Consider the following 16633-nt stretch of genomic DNA (forward strand, 5'->3'; position numbering starts at 1 on the left):
TAAAGAAGTTTAAACAGCAGAATTAGCAATGAGGAGTCAGCAACTTTGGGAAACAATAGGGAATGTGAGGTAATATATTAAATCCTCAGATGAGGAGATACTCGCATGTCTGGTGTTAAATTCTCAGAGCCCATGGCAGCCCCTGTAAATGGAGGCCAGGCATAATTTAGGTTAGCAAACTAAACTGTATTTCCTAGAACTTGAGTATGGGCTGATCTTCAGTTACCTGATTTATCTCTATGTTTAAACATTTCAGCTGCATGCCTAAAATATTTATGGAGCTATATCGCTACTCTGGTTTATGAGTATATATTGAGAAAGGGTGTCAAGCCAGTGTATTTGATTGGTTTGGTGTGACAGCTGAAGAGGTATCTCTCAAATGTGCAGCTAATAAATTATAAAACCTGACTTCTGGAAATTATATGTCATGAATAAAGTAGATGTTGAGTTCAGATTCACTAGACTGTGATAAACACTGCTTTTCACAAAACAAGCTTCATTCAAATGTCTAACAATGCTTTCAGATTAAGAACCGCACAAACAGTACTCTAAAATCTCTCAGCTTTGTATAAACAAGGGCTAAGTCCTAACTGAAGCACTTTTGCTAACAAAAAACTCTTTCTGGCTTTCACAAAATCCAGTTTGACACCATCCAAAGGTATAACGTCCAAAAATACATGAACTCAAAAGCCAGCATTCAACTGGAAGTAGTTTCTACTTGTAAATGCTGATGAGGTTTTTATGAGGAAGAGGTCTAAGAAACTAATCCACAAATCAGAAGGATTTCTGATAAAACTCTTCATACATAGTTTGAGTGGAGCTACTCAAATCTTGTTCTGCTCTTGAGCATTTCACGGTCATTTCCAGCTAGTGGTCAACACAAGAACTGGACAGGATGTTCAGTGACAAAGTTATCACCTGACTACACCAAGTCAGACATTTACATCAGTTTCCACTACAGACGGAAAGAGCTCCACCTTATTAGTTGCTAAAAGCTGTTAGCTACATCAGTGGGCTCAGGAACTGAACTGTCACATTGCGAGGGTGAAGGAAGAAAACGCCCCTGGGTTAAGTTCAAGATCTCTTCTGTGCAGGGCTGCAAGTTTTTGGCAATTTAAAGTCTTTTGGAATCAAAAAGGGATTTTTTTTTCCCCAGATTTGGTCTCCTCTATTTCCCATTGCAATTACTATACACTGTCCTTTATTAAGCAGACAGCAAGACCCAGCTGTTAAAGGACTGTATTTGATGGACAAATAAAAAAAGAACTCCTGCAGATGTGGTCATTTAGGACTTGTAAACTTTCACTCAGAAATGCAAACCGTATACTCACTTTGGATGTCTGATGTCTGGAAGGGAACGATTCAGAGAAATTTTATCACTCACAAAGATATTAAAGCCATTTTCCCTGTATGCCTGGTCCACTTGCTCTGCATCAGTCATTGGGTAAGGTTTTCCCTGTTCTCCATTTCCTGTGGATAGACAGAAAGTAAACATGCATCATTACTACTAATTGGCTGGTTTAACCGGCCAGAAACTAATCCATGTATCAAAAGAAGAGCAGTCATCTTATAGCCCTTTGAAAATTCCTTCATTAGTTTTTGTGCTCAATGTCATATTTAGCACTGGGTCAACCACATCAACCTAACAATTTTAATTGATAAGCAGTTTTGGTACAAACCACTCAGCTGCGCAAACTGTAGAAGTTAAAAGTCTTCCTTCTAACACCAGAAACAGATGAAGGGGCTATGGCAACACTGTGGAGGATCGATAGAAAGCTTTTTGTTTCACTGTAGGAAGATTACATATGGTTTGAATACCTCATACCTCATCACTGTTGCTTTTTTCAGCACAGATGGATATATATATTTAACAACCTGAGCTTTTGCACAGAGGAGATAAAGCCCTTGCAGACACACCAGTGTAAAGCTGTGCCACTCAAAATGGGCCCTTTTATGCAATGCAAGGCAAAACTCAGAACTATGGAATAAAACTTGCAGGAATGTTATACTCTACAACGTTTTTCCTTATTCTTTTTCTAGATCTCCCATTTTTGCGAGAGGCAGAGGCACACATTCTTTGCTAAGTTTTTAAAAAAATCAATACTACACCTACCCTAAAAACACCAAGATGTTACTGATATATTTTCACCTCAAAATGATTCTCATGGAGTTGGGGAAAAGGCTTTAACTGGGATTAACACACAATAACCATTGCATCATGTCAAGACCATCATCTTGACCCTGAAGTCGAACATGCTGCTCTGCACTCAGTCTACCAAATAAAAATCAAACTAAACTAAAATCTGTATTAAAATATTTTTATAGTACTCTTACATACCTACACGCTCAGAGTCCCTCCTTATAGCTTCTTTGTTATGCCAGTCCTTTTTCCTTTGTCCATCACCAAAGTAAGGGTCTTTCTTTTGCCTCACGTATGATGCCTTTTAAACAAAAGATTGGATATATTAAATACACAACATGTGAAACCTTTCCGTAACAGCCTCCCCTTCCTGTACGAGGAGATCAAACATCTTCCTTAAGGTAGGACCATCACAACCAAGCAGTTTTTCACCTGAAAGGGGTGAGGGAGGAAGGAAGTTTTGCTTACCTCAGAACAGTACTTTATCTATAGCCACTAAGTGATTTTTTTTTCAGGGTACCATTGTGTATGCAGACCAGTGTTCTTCATCAGGGAATCTATTACAAACTCCCATTTTCATTTCGAAAACATCCAATACATCTTACATCCTATTTAATTAGCAAAAAAGTTGTAATGGGAGACCTATTGCAGGATCATTATTAATGACCACACTACTCTACATGAATAAAATCAAAATAAGATTTAAAAGGTTATTTATGAAGACCCTTGCTGCTCAACTTTAAAGCAAACTTTACAGCAAGGCACGAGCCTGCACTGAACCCAATTAGAGCTCCTCTTTTCATGATGTCGTTCCTGAAATTCAAAAGCAATAGGTGCTTTGGAAACAAGTTAGCAAATGAAAGACGGGGTGAATTCAGGATCAAAGTGACTACGGTGTGTGGAAAAAAACCCCATGATACATCTCAAACACTGACATCCCCAAAATCCAAGGGCAAAAAAAAAAAATATACGTATGTATAATATTTCATATATTTAAGTAGGTTTTAGGGTCAAGAAGAGAACATCTTCTCTGAGAACAAGTTTTCAATTATGTTGTAATATGTCGGTAGCATATAAATGCAAGTCATTTGTAGTATCATTACTGCAGAAGTAGCTACACAAAGAACTTAAAGGTTTTTTTCCCCCTCTTAATTTCTCATGACCTTCAGAGTGAACAAAAAAAAAAAAAGCTAAAAAGCTTCCCTCCTTGGAGAGCAAGAAGTTTAAAGTTTCACTAATGGGTCACTCAAACCAACCAACCACCCACCGAAAAGCAACGGTTGGCAGAGTTACCTTGCAAGGTTATTGGGCATCTTTGGCATCTGGGACACTGATGTCATTTGCCTGACTAGTTAAATTACAAACTCTTCGTCTTCATGCCTAGATTTGTCTTGGGAAAATAGGACATTCAACAATTTACTTGTTATTCCAAGGCATCAGACTTGGCCTGATGCAGCTCACCTCACTGCGGTCTGACAGACGAGCTCTGGTAAACCTTGCTGTGAAGGTTTTGCAGATTATCGCCATGGCATCATCCCTCTTCTACAACATGCAGCAGGAAGGGAGCCCTGTGTATTAGCTTACAAAACCATCAGTGAAGACAGGTTTCAGCTAAGATGTCAAAGTGAACTAGACCTGCTGAACGCAGGTACATGCTCTGCTCTGCCTGCTCTGTTATGGGTGGTAACCCTTAGCAAAGGAACTGCACGAAAACCTTGAGTTGTGCTGGTTGTATTACCATGCCAAAGGGTAATAAACCAGTGGTCTAAAAGTAATAGAGCTCAACCTGATTAAAAGCTGGCCTGTGAACCATTAGAATGTTTTTTTCCCTCACATAAGAGATTTTAAATCCATCTAGATCCTTTCAATCACGGATCATACAATGATTTACACTCAGCTTCTTGATGTTTTGCAGATCATAACATATCTGGCAGAAGTCAAGCTTCATCCATGAAACCAGACATATTGTTACACATTTCAATTAACTAACATCAATACTCAGAGCATTCCCTTTCCTGCTCCCTGAAACTCAATTTTATTTTCACCGAAGGAGAGCGAAGGGCACTCAGGATGGACAAGAAGTCAGTCACACAGCTAGTTCATGATGTGAACAAGTATTAAGGAACTTCCACTTTTGCCAGCCGGAGCTAACAAGGATATTTTCTGAAAACTACTTATGATGCAGGAAGATGGAGTGAAAGAAAGTGTCAAGGGGCACAGAAAGAGCAGAATCGCACTACAGGATGCGATTACCAGTGGTGAAAAACAGACAACTCCCAGAAAAGGCTGGTTAGCAGGAAAGAATAGTTACACCCAGAAAAAAGTGACTACTTTAAGAAATATCCCAGAAGACCTATATTTAGATGGTGTACTTGATTTCTTTCATTTACCCCATGATTCCTTGATTTTCTTCATCTTATCTGTTCTCTCATTCTCCACTCCGATGAAGTTACATGAATGAAAAGCAATAGCTCATTTTTATGTTGTTAATTACTGTCCTTTTAGCACATGAACTCTGCTTCTGTTCAAATACAGGAACTGGTAGCACACCTTCCTTAGTTTCATTCTGCATCTATCATGGCATAAAATCAAGATTGTCACCACCAAGCCAATGCCTTTAGTTCAGCTCTGACTGCACATGTTGAAGACTTGCGTTTGCTGAAGGAAAGAGGTTTTATGAGAGGCACTGCAAAAGCCTCACTGATTCCCATCATGCAGGAGAAGGTAAGCTCCAGAGCAGCAGAGCTGTGGTGAAGAACCACTCTCCCCTTTTCTGGAAGGGCTTCTCACCACCCCTGAACTCACCAGATATAAATATCAAATTAAATTGCTGAACCTGCCTTGTGGTTTTCTAGCCATCCCATTAAACACCATTTTAATGTGAATTTCTACCTGCTGATAATGAAAAAGTACTTTTAAGTGTCAAGATGAACGTGTGAGCCAGGAACCAAACACGTAAGAAAGCACTGGGAGGGCAAACGGAACACAGTGGACAACAGCACTTCTGGGGAAAAACAAAGCATGCAGCTGGTCCTCGGGTTAACCTGAGCTTGGTGTCAGCAACGTGATCACAGAGCACCTTGAAAAATATTCAGGGCGTATGCCAACACCAGCCGGACACCTGACGTGTGCTCCACTGCAGGAGGTTGCTACTGCTTTTGCACAGCGGGTGCGAGCAGAAGTGGTTTGAGATGCTTCCTTGGGGTGTGGTGAGCCAGGGCATGGGCAAGCAAACCCAACTTCAGCATCTACCCACGGCTCCGTCTGACCCAATGTTCGCACGAACAATTTATGCAAACTCTATCTGACTTTCGCTAGCCAGCTCGTGCCAGCTCACATGAGCAGGTCTGGATGACAGCTTTGCGGCAGCCAGTAGAAGCAACAGCTTGATTATTTTTGGTGTAAAACGGATCAGGCTTCCAGCACCATGAAGCAGCCACCCTGCGCTGCTGCAACAGTCCAGCATGTCTGGCCACCATAGTGGTTTGTAATTTTTTCAGATTACATGCCACCCTCCCGATCATCTCCACTAAATAAGGCACAGAGCACACTACCATTCTGTGAGATTTTTGTCTCAGTTTTGCAAGATCCAGGGATCTTGCCAGGCCTGCTCACCAGCCAGTTTCCTCCCCAGGATACTTCCCTGCCAGGAAGAGTCCTGGAAACCTCTCACAGACCAGAGCACCTCCTTGCCAAGAGAGTTTTGCCGACTTTCTGAGCACTAGGCTTGTTTGTGCATAAGTGTCATACCAGGCACAGGAACAACTGGCAAGTCTGAAACCTCAATATTTTAAGTGTCTTTTGTCTCTGGACTGAATGAGCGGACTGGGAGAATTGTTTACAATGCCACTATCCTTCCTGCCATTTGCTGCAATTCAACACATGTAAACCCCTTACCCCCATGCTAGAATTCCCACCCACCACTGGAAAGAGCAGCACTGTAAGAGTGCCTAGGGATTAAATGTAAAAGGAGAAACACACAGCACGACTGAGCCTCACACACCCACTGTGCACATGGTAAGCCAGCACCCAATGCCAAGCCCCTACAAAGTGACCAGGGGAAGTCAGGCGACCCTGGAGGAAAAAAAGGAAAGAGGCCCACCAGCAAAAAGACACCCAAGCTGCTTAACAGGGCAGTGGTAAGTCTTTGAAATCCCATGACTCCTTGGGACTCAGTCAACTTAAGCCAGAGTTGCAGAGGCACCCCCCTTCCCTCTGAACTCTAGCCTGAAAACGTCTGTCAGAAGATACCCGTCCACTGCCCCAGGTACTGTGTGGATTGCTCGCCTCTTGAAATACGCTAACGGGATGGATCTTGAGCTGCCCTCTGCAACAGCTCTCAGTAGGTGGGAGACAAGTTCAAAGTATATCCCAAAGGATTCAAATCAACATCTCCAGCACCCTCCAGAGGGAAGCCACACCACTGGGCTATCAGCTGTTCCGAGAGTGGCGTCTCACACCATTACAACGCTGTACCACCAAAACAGCCTCTGCTCATCATGCCAAGCAACAATATAAAATCCATTAAAAAGCAGATCCAGCTACCCCTGCTCAGGGCGAGCACCCCCACACTCTGGGCTGGAGTCACCCTTGTGTTTGGGCACTCAATACAGGACAAGGTGAACAGGGAAGTAAATTTTCGGTGCAGCTTCAAGTCGTTCTTCAAAGAGGTCAGCAACGTGCATTTAAATACCCTCAGAGCAAGCAACAATCCAACACAAGCAATTTAAACACTGTGATACTGAGTCAAAGCAGGCAGAGGCACACCATCCAACAGTGCTGTTAAAAAAAAAAAAAAAGGAAAAAAAATAAAAAGAAGAAATCACAGAGACTACTACTGTATTAGATAAAGCCCAAATAGGCTGGCAGACAGTAGAAAGTCGAGTAGACAGATGTATTACCTCTCTTAGTCCCAAATAAGCATCTTTGAGCTGGGCTAAGATAAACCCTGCCTGTCAAGGCCACAGATACCAAAAGAAAAAATTCAGTAAACTTTAAATTAAGCAAGAGGGGAAACTATGGAGTACACGCATCAGTTTCTCAGACCTTTCCAAACAGTAGTGTTGGAGTTTGGAGGCACATGGAAGAAGAGTTATCGATCCTTAAGTCCTGAGGAACAGGCTCTGTACAGCTTTCAGTCTTGAAGACTTACAAGGACCATCTTTTCTTCATGTTGGCACCAGGAAAGTAAAATGAGGACTGTGCAGGGAGACTCATTACCTGTTCCTCTGCCTGCAGTGCTCACAATGTTACTGCCCTATATAACTAAAGCCAAATTAGATTCACACAAGACAAACACAACATTAATCTCTGTTGGATCAACATACCTCTCTAAACAGCTTTTAAAATCTTGAAGGGTAGACATAGCTGCAGATTGTCATGACAGACATGTTGCATTCTGGAGATTTTTGGTCTTGGGCAGAGAAGTTACTTAGCCAATCCAATTCAGAAATGCTCCATTAAATTTAATTCAGCTTGGGTAAATGTTAAGAGGTTAGAATATTCCTACCCACATCCCTTGCAAGCAAACATATAATGCTTATATTGGTTTTGCAGGTCACTATTAAAACACCATAATCTGAAAAGTCTGCTGTGAGTCATCGACGAGTTCTGTCAACAATGTCTGAACATTAATTTTGAAGTCACTTTCAGTGCTAGAAAATGAATATCAGTGTCTTTGCTTCAGTGACCTTACCAGCATCCGCAATATGCGTAAGCCCGAAAGGAAGGTGTAGCTGCAGCAGGCTGATTAACATCGTATTTCTTGTTAAGAATCACACTTTCAAGACCAGCTTAATTTCAGCAGACTACCAAAATAAGTCAGTGTGAACGATAAAACACTGCCTTCCCCCCTCGACCGCAATTTTTATGCTCATGTCATTACTATTAGCAGAGCAGTGTGCAAAGTTGCAGGCAACATGCCATTGTGGGCAGAGGGAAGATACGATATACGTGCTCAAAAGTCTCTTGCATTGTGAAAATGGGCAGGTTGCTGACATTGATGTTATTTTGGAAGCTCCCCCCCCCCCCCCCCCCTTTATTTTCTCTTTGTAAAATATGTCTGAGCTCTAGAAATCCAGACACAGCACACAGACCAGAATGTTGCTTTTTTTAGTGGTTTCCTTCAGGGATGCTGCATGGGATTTGACTCAATTATGCAAATTACATAACTTGATGATACCCCTTCAACAGACAGTCTAGACTGTGATATCTAAGCAATCTGCAAAACACAGCAAGTTTCCTAGGACTGACTTCTGCTTTAACTGCTAAACAAGCATCTCATTTGTGGGGAGCTACGTCCTGCATGCAATACTATATTCCATGTCAATTTTCAGTTTTATCCTGATTTCTCATTAATTCTAACTGCATAGCAGGAGGCATAACGTGTTTGTGCAAACCCCACGAGCACATCCCCCCTGCTCTGCATTTTAACTGTGGAATACGGCAACGGTTGTTTGAACATTGCCGTTATCAATGCTGCATGGTTAAGAGTAAATTGGCATTATGGATCTGGATTTGTGTCCCCACAAAACAAGTCAGTAAGGCTATATCCTTTGCATTTTTTTGTTTTGCTCTACCTTAGTTTCTCACTTTGCAAAAATCTTTTCGTTTTTGAAACGGTCAGCTGTAAACATCAATGATTTCAAAGCATGACAGGTTCATTATGATCATCTAGTTGAGCTATGTAAGTGCACAAGCCATTGAATTTTATCTGTTAACTCCTACAGCAAGCCCATAAGTTCTATTTCAGCTCAAGCACATTTTCTTTCCCTTAAGAACCGAAGTTGTTTACCACTAAGGAGTGATTACTTCTCCAGCAACATCTTAAACTAACCTCCTGCCTGTTTGCATCCTTCATTTTTTAAAAACTGAAAATGAATTAGAGTAGAAAGGCATATTAAGCAATATATTGAAAATTGATTTAGACAGATTGCTGTAAATAAGCCCCTTCTGTTGTCTACCGTGCTGTTACTTAACATGCCGCCAAAGCAATTGATCAGTGTTCAAACTCCAAATGCACAAAAATGGAATTTTAATTTTTTATTTAATCACTATTTACTGTGCCTGGCTCCAGGCAGAATAAAAGAAAGGTGGATGGAGATGTAAGCCAAAAGTTCTCTACATACAAGGAAAAAAGATTTGCTGATGTACATACACTAACCATAATGCTGTATGGATCTCAGACCCTGTTCAAACATTAGTTTTGGCGATTCATTATTTTCTTTTAAACCAAAGAAGCTATGATCTTTGGAGACAAGTGTTAAAGGGGGTATCTGTGCCATCCCAGGTCTCTTCATTTATCCCAGCACTTCAACAAGTATATCTTGCATTTATATCCTACAACAAGATGCCAAAGATAACAAAATCCAGAAAAACAAGAGGGAAAGGGAGAGCAAATACAAACCATTCCTCTGTTTATTAAAGGAAGTTGCAACCTGAGGAGGACTCAGCAGAAGACTCAAGAGTGCGCACCTTAGGTACAACCTAGTTGTCACGATCTGTGCCACGGCAAAACAGAAATAAGAAACATTTGGAGTACCCAAAGGGTTTTGGAAGGCAGGAAATGTGAGAGAAGCCAAGTCTAGCAGAAACCAGGAAGAATCCTCTCCCTCACTACAGCAAGAATCCTCAGTTTTAATGACTGTGGTACCATCCACACCAAATAAATAAAACCAAATTCGTAAACAAACAGGTATCAAGTTTCAGTGCACCATGAATAAATAAATTCTTCTTTTGGTTTGTCAGAGATTTATTAGCATGTGTTGAACAACAAATTAGTACAACACCTGCACAGCACAAACAGCCTCCATCCTTCGTACTGGCATAAAAACAGCTGAGCATTTCAGATGATCTAATGAAAAATAAAATATCTCCAACATCAGCATGAGGCATTCATCCTAGGTCAAGAAGCCAGACATAAGAGCTTTGACTGACCAAGGTTCATTTACTGGAACAGGAGATAGCATATTACTCAAAAAAGAAAGCGACTAAAAGCCTGTTGTGCAATCTTCCCAAGTGTTTTCAAAAGGTTAATTTTTAATGCTATTGCAGTCCATCAAAATTTTAAAAGCTACATTAACATAATCCATACCTTCAACATTTCAGAACTATTAAAAAGCAATGCAGGACTAAACAGCAGCACATCACGTGGAATAATTAAGTGCTTTCAAAGACAGAAAAGCTAAGTATGTCTTCATAGCTGTGTTGTTACTCAGATATAAGCAACAGGTTTGAACCAGACCTAAAAGTTTCCTGCATGATGCTACTACCATCATGCTGCTCTTTCTCATCTGAAACACCAGTAATCCTGAAGTCACATCTTCAGATTTATGCTTTTCCTTGAGAATGCCACACTTCAGGCTATGAAAACTGCCTGCAGTCCTCCAGAAAGTAGAGCCACAAATCCTGCAAGCACTCCTGGATCAGTCCTGAGGCCACGTCAGCTGATTAAACCACAGCTGGACCAGAACCAGCTGAACAGATCAGTGCAGACAGACACACAGCAGGGCCTTTTCTGCAGAACGCCCAGGGATATTTGGTAGCTGTGTATAGAGCTATTGAAGAAATATGTTCCTTGCAGAACAGCAGGCATGCAGCTCCTTGGTGGACAGGGAAGTCTACTGCTTCAGCATCACCCACTTTTAGCTGACTCTGTACTTTTTAATGCAGAAAGCTTTTTGTATCAAGTGCTAGAACAGTACTTGTTGAACTGAAACTTCTTCCCCCTCTTTAAATTCCTTCAGTTTATTTAACCTCAATTGCTGAAAATCCCTTGCCACAAAATTTTATCTAGCAAAAAGTCCTGGTTCATCAGCCAATTAAAGCCTAAAGACATCAGTCAAGGACAGCGATATGACATCCAGCTTAGTCATTGTATCTCTACCAAGCACCATACACTTTGTTCTTCACTTACCTTTAGCAATAATATTACTTTCTTGCAGTGTTTGCTGTTCTAAATTTACCGTTTGACTAATTCAATCCAAGCCTCCAAATGCACAGCGCCTTTCCCAAGTCAGCGCAGAGCACCAAGCAGGGAGTTCTTCCCCGGGTTTTAGCATACCTTGTGATAGCACAGCAGTTTCAACCTCAGACTTCTTTTTCAGCTCTTAAAAACCTAGCTTTAGACTTCAGAACAGGACTCATTGCTTTCTTTTGCCCACAACAGCTTTCTCATCTTTTCTGTTCACTAAAACGTTTTACAGCCCTTCCCATCTACAGAAATGCTCCATTTCCCACATAGCAGCATGTCTCAAAGATCTGCTCAAAACTGTGGAATAAGCTCCTGCAGGCATTTAGCTGCACCAGAAGCCTTCTTGTTTTCCCCCTCAAGCGATAAGCACATTTCTTTGACCTTGCTTTAAGATACAGCAACACATTATAAAATTCCCAAACAAGACGTTACTCCCTGGGCTACCCTCCGGTTGAGGCAGGAGACAACCCCTGACTCACCCTGCCTGAGGTACAACAGCCAGGAGGGGCTTTGACAGCAAGTACGTGAAATATGAAGATGTAGACAAATGTAATCTTTGAACTGTCATTCCAAATGAGATTAAAGACTTCTCAACCCTCTCACTTTCCCTTTCTGCTTTACATGCTTTCTGGAAACCAGGTGAGCTGTCCCAAGGAGCCAACATACATGTAGTATTTTATTGTGTGTCCAAGAGTTGTTTTTTGACCGCAACTCCCAGCAGAACCCACAAGTACGAAATCCAGAGACACATACTTGTTTTCCACAGCATTTAGTGCTATCTGAAGCTGTCTTAAGTACAAGCAGCCTTATATTCACAGAAAGAAGAGTGAATTAGCTGGTTTCGAATCAATTTGAGAAACAGACATTGAGGCAGAATCCTCCAGATGTCTGCATATATCCACGCCCTGTTTAACAGCAGCAAACAGCACACAAGCTGTAGTAGTTACCTGTAAGGATGCACTTTGGAGCACCAGTTCTGAAATCTGACTTGCCAATTAAGACTGACAGATTATGCTGTATATGCTGAGACACTTGAATAATCTGCATTAAGATTTAATAAAAATGCAGCATACAAAACCTATTAATTCCATCATTTCCCTGAATTCCCTGTACTCGAGCTACAAACTCCTGATCAGATTATAGGAACGTTAAACCAATCAAGGACTGCTCAGATGAATACAATTTCCAAATATTCTGAATACTAGCAGAGAACCAAACCATACATCATACTAGCAGAAATCTCATTAAAGATACACCACAACAAACATCCCATATATCGCCAACACTGAAATACTACACAGAAGTGAAATTCACAGCACTCAGACAACCAATACAAGATTACAGCTGGGCTTGGTGCTGCATGTAGATGGACCTGGCAAAGTGTGACCGCAAATTTTACTTTCAGTAAAAGTTCAGTTTACTAAAAAAAATTACAGCATTTGTAACTATTTGAATGATGAAAGAACTATGACAACTTGCGTCTTTCATAAAATGGAATCCACCTGGATGGGCACCAGGTCCTTGGGAACTCCTGGTGTAAGCTGGTATAATAAAAATAAAAAATAAAAAAGATGGATGCTAATGCTCCAACAATCTTTGAAGTGAGCACAGGACAAAACCTACCTGCTAGACACCCAAAGGAAGAAGTTTAAATATTTTCCAGAGAGACAGACAAATCAAGAGAAAACCACACAATTCTGGGACTTGCCAATGCGCAAACTACACTACCAGGATGCCTTGCACTTTGTGATAGAGAAAGGCACAACACAAGAGACTGCATTATAGCATATTTTCTGAGGCAGGATGAGCAAGGAGGTTTGAAAGCTTGCCAACAGTTATAGTTTGTAATAGTAGACAGAAGTGATCTGGATTTTGCCCGGAAAAGCAGGTAGAGCACCACAAGGTACCCATAAGCCTCACAGAGCTGCAGCAGTCTTTGCAACAACTGACAACGTAGAGCAGATATTTACCTTTCTTCACTGACATTGGGCTGACGACAAACTTATTCAAACAAAATTCAAGGGCACACTACAGAAGTCTGATGCCCTGGTGAGGGGCAAAGATTTGTCAGCATGCAGAGCACACTGGCTTCAGAGAGGTTAATACCACTGTTCTGAAATGCTCCAACAACGTAAAAAAAAAAAGCCAACATTTACTGCTACTGAAAACTATATTCAATCCATACAAAAGCTATGTGACAGATATAAAACCTGGAATAAGAACCACAACTCCCATTTAGCTGTGTGCCAGGTACTGAGATTTTGTGTTTTATGTCAGCAGACAGACTGCTTCCCATAGCAAGCTGCACATCAAGCTTAGAAATTGCTTTTCCCTAACAAATTTTGAAAGATACTGGTAAAAAGTCTGTATTTTAGCTTATCCATCATTAGGGGGTTACACATAAAGTTATAGAAATATCTTTCATCAAAAGTTTGAAAGGAGACACAATTTAAGGACAACAACATCATCTGCCAAAAAGTCAGACCCAAAAGCAGATGATGTCAAATCATCTACCAGTGGCATTCACCTGCTAGCACAGGAAATAATCCCCAGGCATGCTGTGCCAGCTCATCTTGCTCAGCAGACCACAGCTGCGGTTTAACAATAAAACGTCCTTGGAAACGTGGCCAGGTGACAGAGGAGCCCCCACCAAATAAAGACCCAGGCCAAAAGGATTCTAGGGAGCACTGAAGACATCAAGACACCCGCGGGTACTTTCAGAGAGTACTTTTTCCCCAGTTATCTCCTGCTACCAGGAACAATACCATGCTTACATAATACTTAAACATCACTTGAACAAAATAGTTCCCACTGACTTCAATAAAGCAAAGAGAATCACAAGCATTTTCTATTTTACTTTCTGCACTCTTCATGCAGTACCTTCAGCGCTGACACTGCTCACTTGCCTTCCAGTCAACTGGGAAACCAACAGTACCTGTAACAATCACTGTGACAGCTTTGGTTTAGGGGAGGGAAAAAAACCCCACACCCACATTGTTTTCAATTAAACATTTATTATTACTTCAGAAGCCCACCTTTTGCTTTGCTTCTTGATTCACACTGTTAGCACTGGTCTCAGCACAGCTTTTTGTTAGCAGCAGTTCAGCAAAACCACATTCTTCTGGTTTTCAGCAACAGAATACCACTATTTTCCTTTTAGCTATTTTAAGGATTTTAAAGCAAATTCTTTACCAGCTTCCTGGCAGACTTGATGCTTCTTGACAGTGTTATGTTAAACTGAAAACATCACCACTAAAAAGCAACATTTAACATACCTCTTCTTCCAAAGAAGTTATTTTACTGCTGCTCAGACAACTAGTACATCGCACGTGGCAACAGCAAATGCCAGGATTAATCACACTCCTCTCAGAATCAGACTTACTGCTGTTACCCCAGTTACTTACAAAACCCTGAGCCATGCTACCCCCAGTTTCCCCCTGTCCATGTTGTCAGTTCATCTGATGTACTTGGGCTTTGTTTGCATCTTCAGATTCTCCTTGTACAGAAGGCAGCACACAGAATTACTGCCCTTGATGGTGAGGAGGAGCCCTGCTGCACACTGCAGGGCAGAGCAGCTGGGCAACAGCTGTAACAGACTCTTGTACCGTCATGCTGTTCCTGTAAGCAGTTGTCCTCATCAGGAAGCATGAGCCACTCCTGAAGACCAGGCATAAGCTACATTATTCCACCGGGAACAAAAAGCCAAGCACAAAAATCCCAACTTCAGTCTTCAACCTCTTCTAGGAAACCAAGCCACCACTGGTGGGTGGCAAAGACGACTTGCAGAGCATGCACATCATACGATTCAGGACCAAAACCCCACCATGAACCATATGGGGAAGGTTATCCCATGGAAAGTTCTGAGCACCTTAAAAATAGATTGCATTTACAGTACTCGATAGAGACTTCTCACCAGTTAAAAGCTGAAGTGCCAAGTACACGTACCCAGCAAGAGAGCGTCTACCACCCTTTTGCCACTCCTCCCTCCTCAAGGGAAGCATTGGCAGAACTCCCTGCAGTACTCGTCTGTACTCCGTGTGCCAACTGATCGCACTTCCCAGGTTAATACTTCTCTCCTAAGCAAGCTGCTCAAGAGGTCTGACTTTACCCCTTTCAAATACAGCATGAAATTGTGAACATCACACAACTTTATGCCATCCCAAATCTTTTAAATGTCCACGCCTCCACCACGGTCTGAGATGAAGCGAACCCAAGGCCAGGAGAGGATCAAGTAACCTATGCTGAAATGCTGAATCTAGAGGCTAGATCCTGTGTAGGTACATTGGTTCCTCCTAGAGACGCTCACCTCCTAGAGTAGCGATCACCACTTGACACGGGCAACTGCAAGTTGTAACATGGCAAGAAACCACCCGATTGCTTGTAACGCCAGCGTAGCAAGAGGGCACACCAAGCCTGGTTCGGGTTCAGCAGCGAAAAAACAGAAACTGGTAGAATAAACTGGTTGGGCCTGGGAAGAAGCTGGTTGACAGTCTCAGGGCACCTGCAGAAGACAGATGAGATTTCCAGTAACTGGAAGATAACAAATATCTGGGGAATTGAGGAAGAGCAGGACAAATACCAAAACACTGTATACGCCTAAAAGGTGATAAATGACTTTTGGGTGTCATCTTAAGTGTGACAAACAGCTACTAACTACAGTAATGTCAGGATTAAAAACTAAGAAACAAGCAGCTTCTTTCTGGGACAGGAAACAACTGGGCAGACAGGAGACAGAAGAAATTCATCACTCAATGATGCAAAGTGAGTATACCGAGTCTCGTTATTGTCAATATCCAAATGGAATCCACTCAAATCCAATCAAAGCTTACACATTTTGATGCAAACATTCAGGTCGTGTCGAAATTATCTTTGCCAGATTTTTTTTCTAGACCCTGTAAAATTATCTATCGATTTCAATACCGGAATGAAAAGCATGCTTGTTAAATCTGCTGATGTTGGCAGCTAAGTGGAGAACAGGATTAAAATTCAAAAGCGGTCCCAACAACAGGACAACGCATCAAAAAGTTTGGGATACAATTCAAAGGGTGAGTAAAGAAGGCATTAACTGTATGAACAAAAGACTTGAATTACTTGTTATGCAGCTGTTCAGCGGCTGTTTTATCGCCATTTCTGGGTGATGACAGATCACAGCCTGTACGAATCTGTGTCCCACTGTTTGAAAAAAGCAAGTTTCATCCTGAAGTATTTACAGAAACATCATACAAAGGCAAATGCAAAATAATGGGTGCTGACTAGGGCAGAAAGGAAGGGCAACTGTTACAACTAGTCCTCATACTTTTCCACACTGCTGCAAAGAAGAAAATGGAAAGACATGAAATTAAAAGCACAACACATGAAATTACGAAAGAGGCTTTTAAACTACATCAGAAATGAATACACTCCATCTTGGGCCAAGAGGCAATTAGACTTTGAGGTGTGTCATTGCACCACAAGGCTCTTAAGGGAGATCTTTCCTTTGAGGGTACACTAAAAACATCGAATTCCAGAAATCTTCACTGTCT

At 41.5% G+C, this 16633-nt stretch overlaps 1 protein-coding gene across 1 annotated transcript in view; it reads right to left on the minus strand.

Annotated features, from left to right (window-relative positions):
* Positions 1-16633, minus strand: part of GALNT10 (polypeptide N-acetylgalactosaminyltransferase 10) — an 84472-nt gene that overhangs the window by 39859 nt on the left and 27980 nt on the right. Inside the window, exons 2-3 of the mRNA XM_086470916.1 lie at positions 2339-2441; positions 1332-1470 (exon numbers count right to left, since the gene is read on the minus strand). Coding sequence (XP_086327042.1) covers positions 1332-1470; positions 2339-2441 — 242 coding nt within the window. The remainder of the gene's footprint in view (positions 1-1331; positions 1471-2338; positions 2442-16633) is intronic.

The sequence above is a fragment of the Leptosomus discolor genome, chromosome 10 (genome assembly GCF_034619465.1).
Source record: "Leptosomus discolor isolate bLepDis1 chromosome 10, bLepDis1.hap2, whole genome shotgun sequence".
NCBI lineage: Eukaryota > Metazoa > Chordata > Aves > Leptosomiformes > Leptosomidae > Leptosomus > Leptosomus discolor.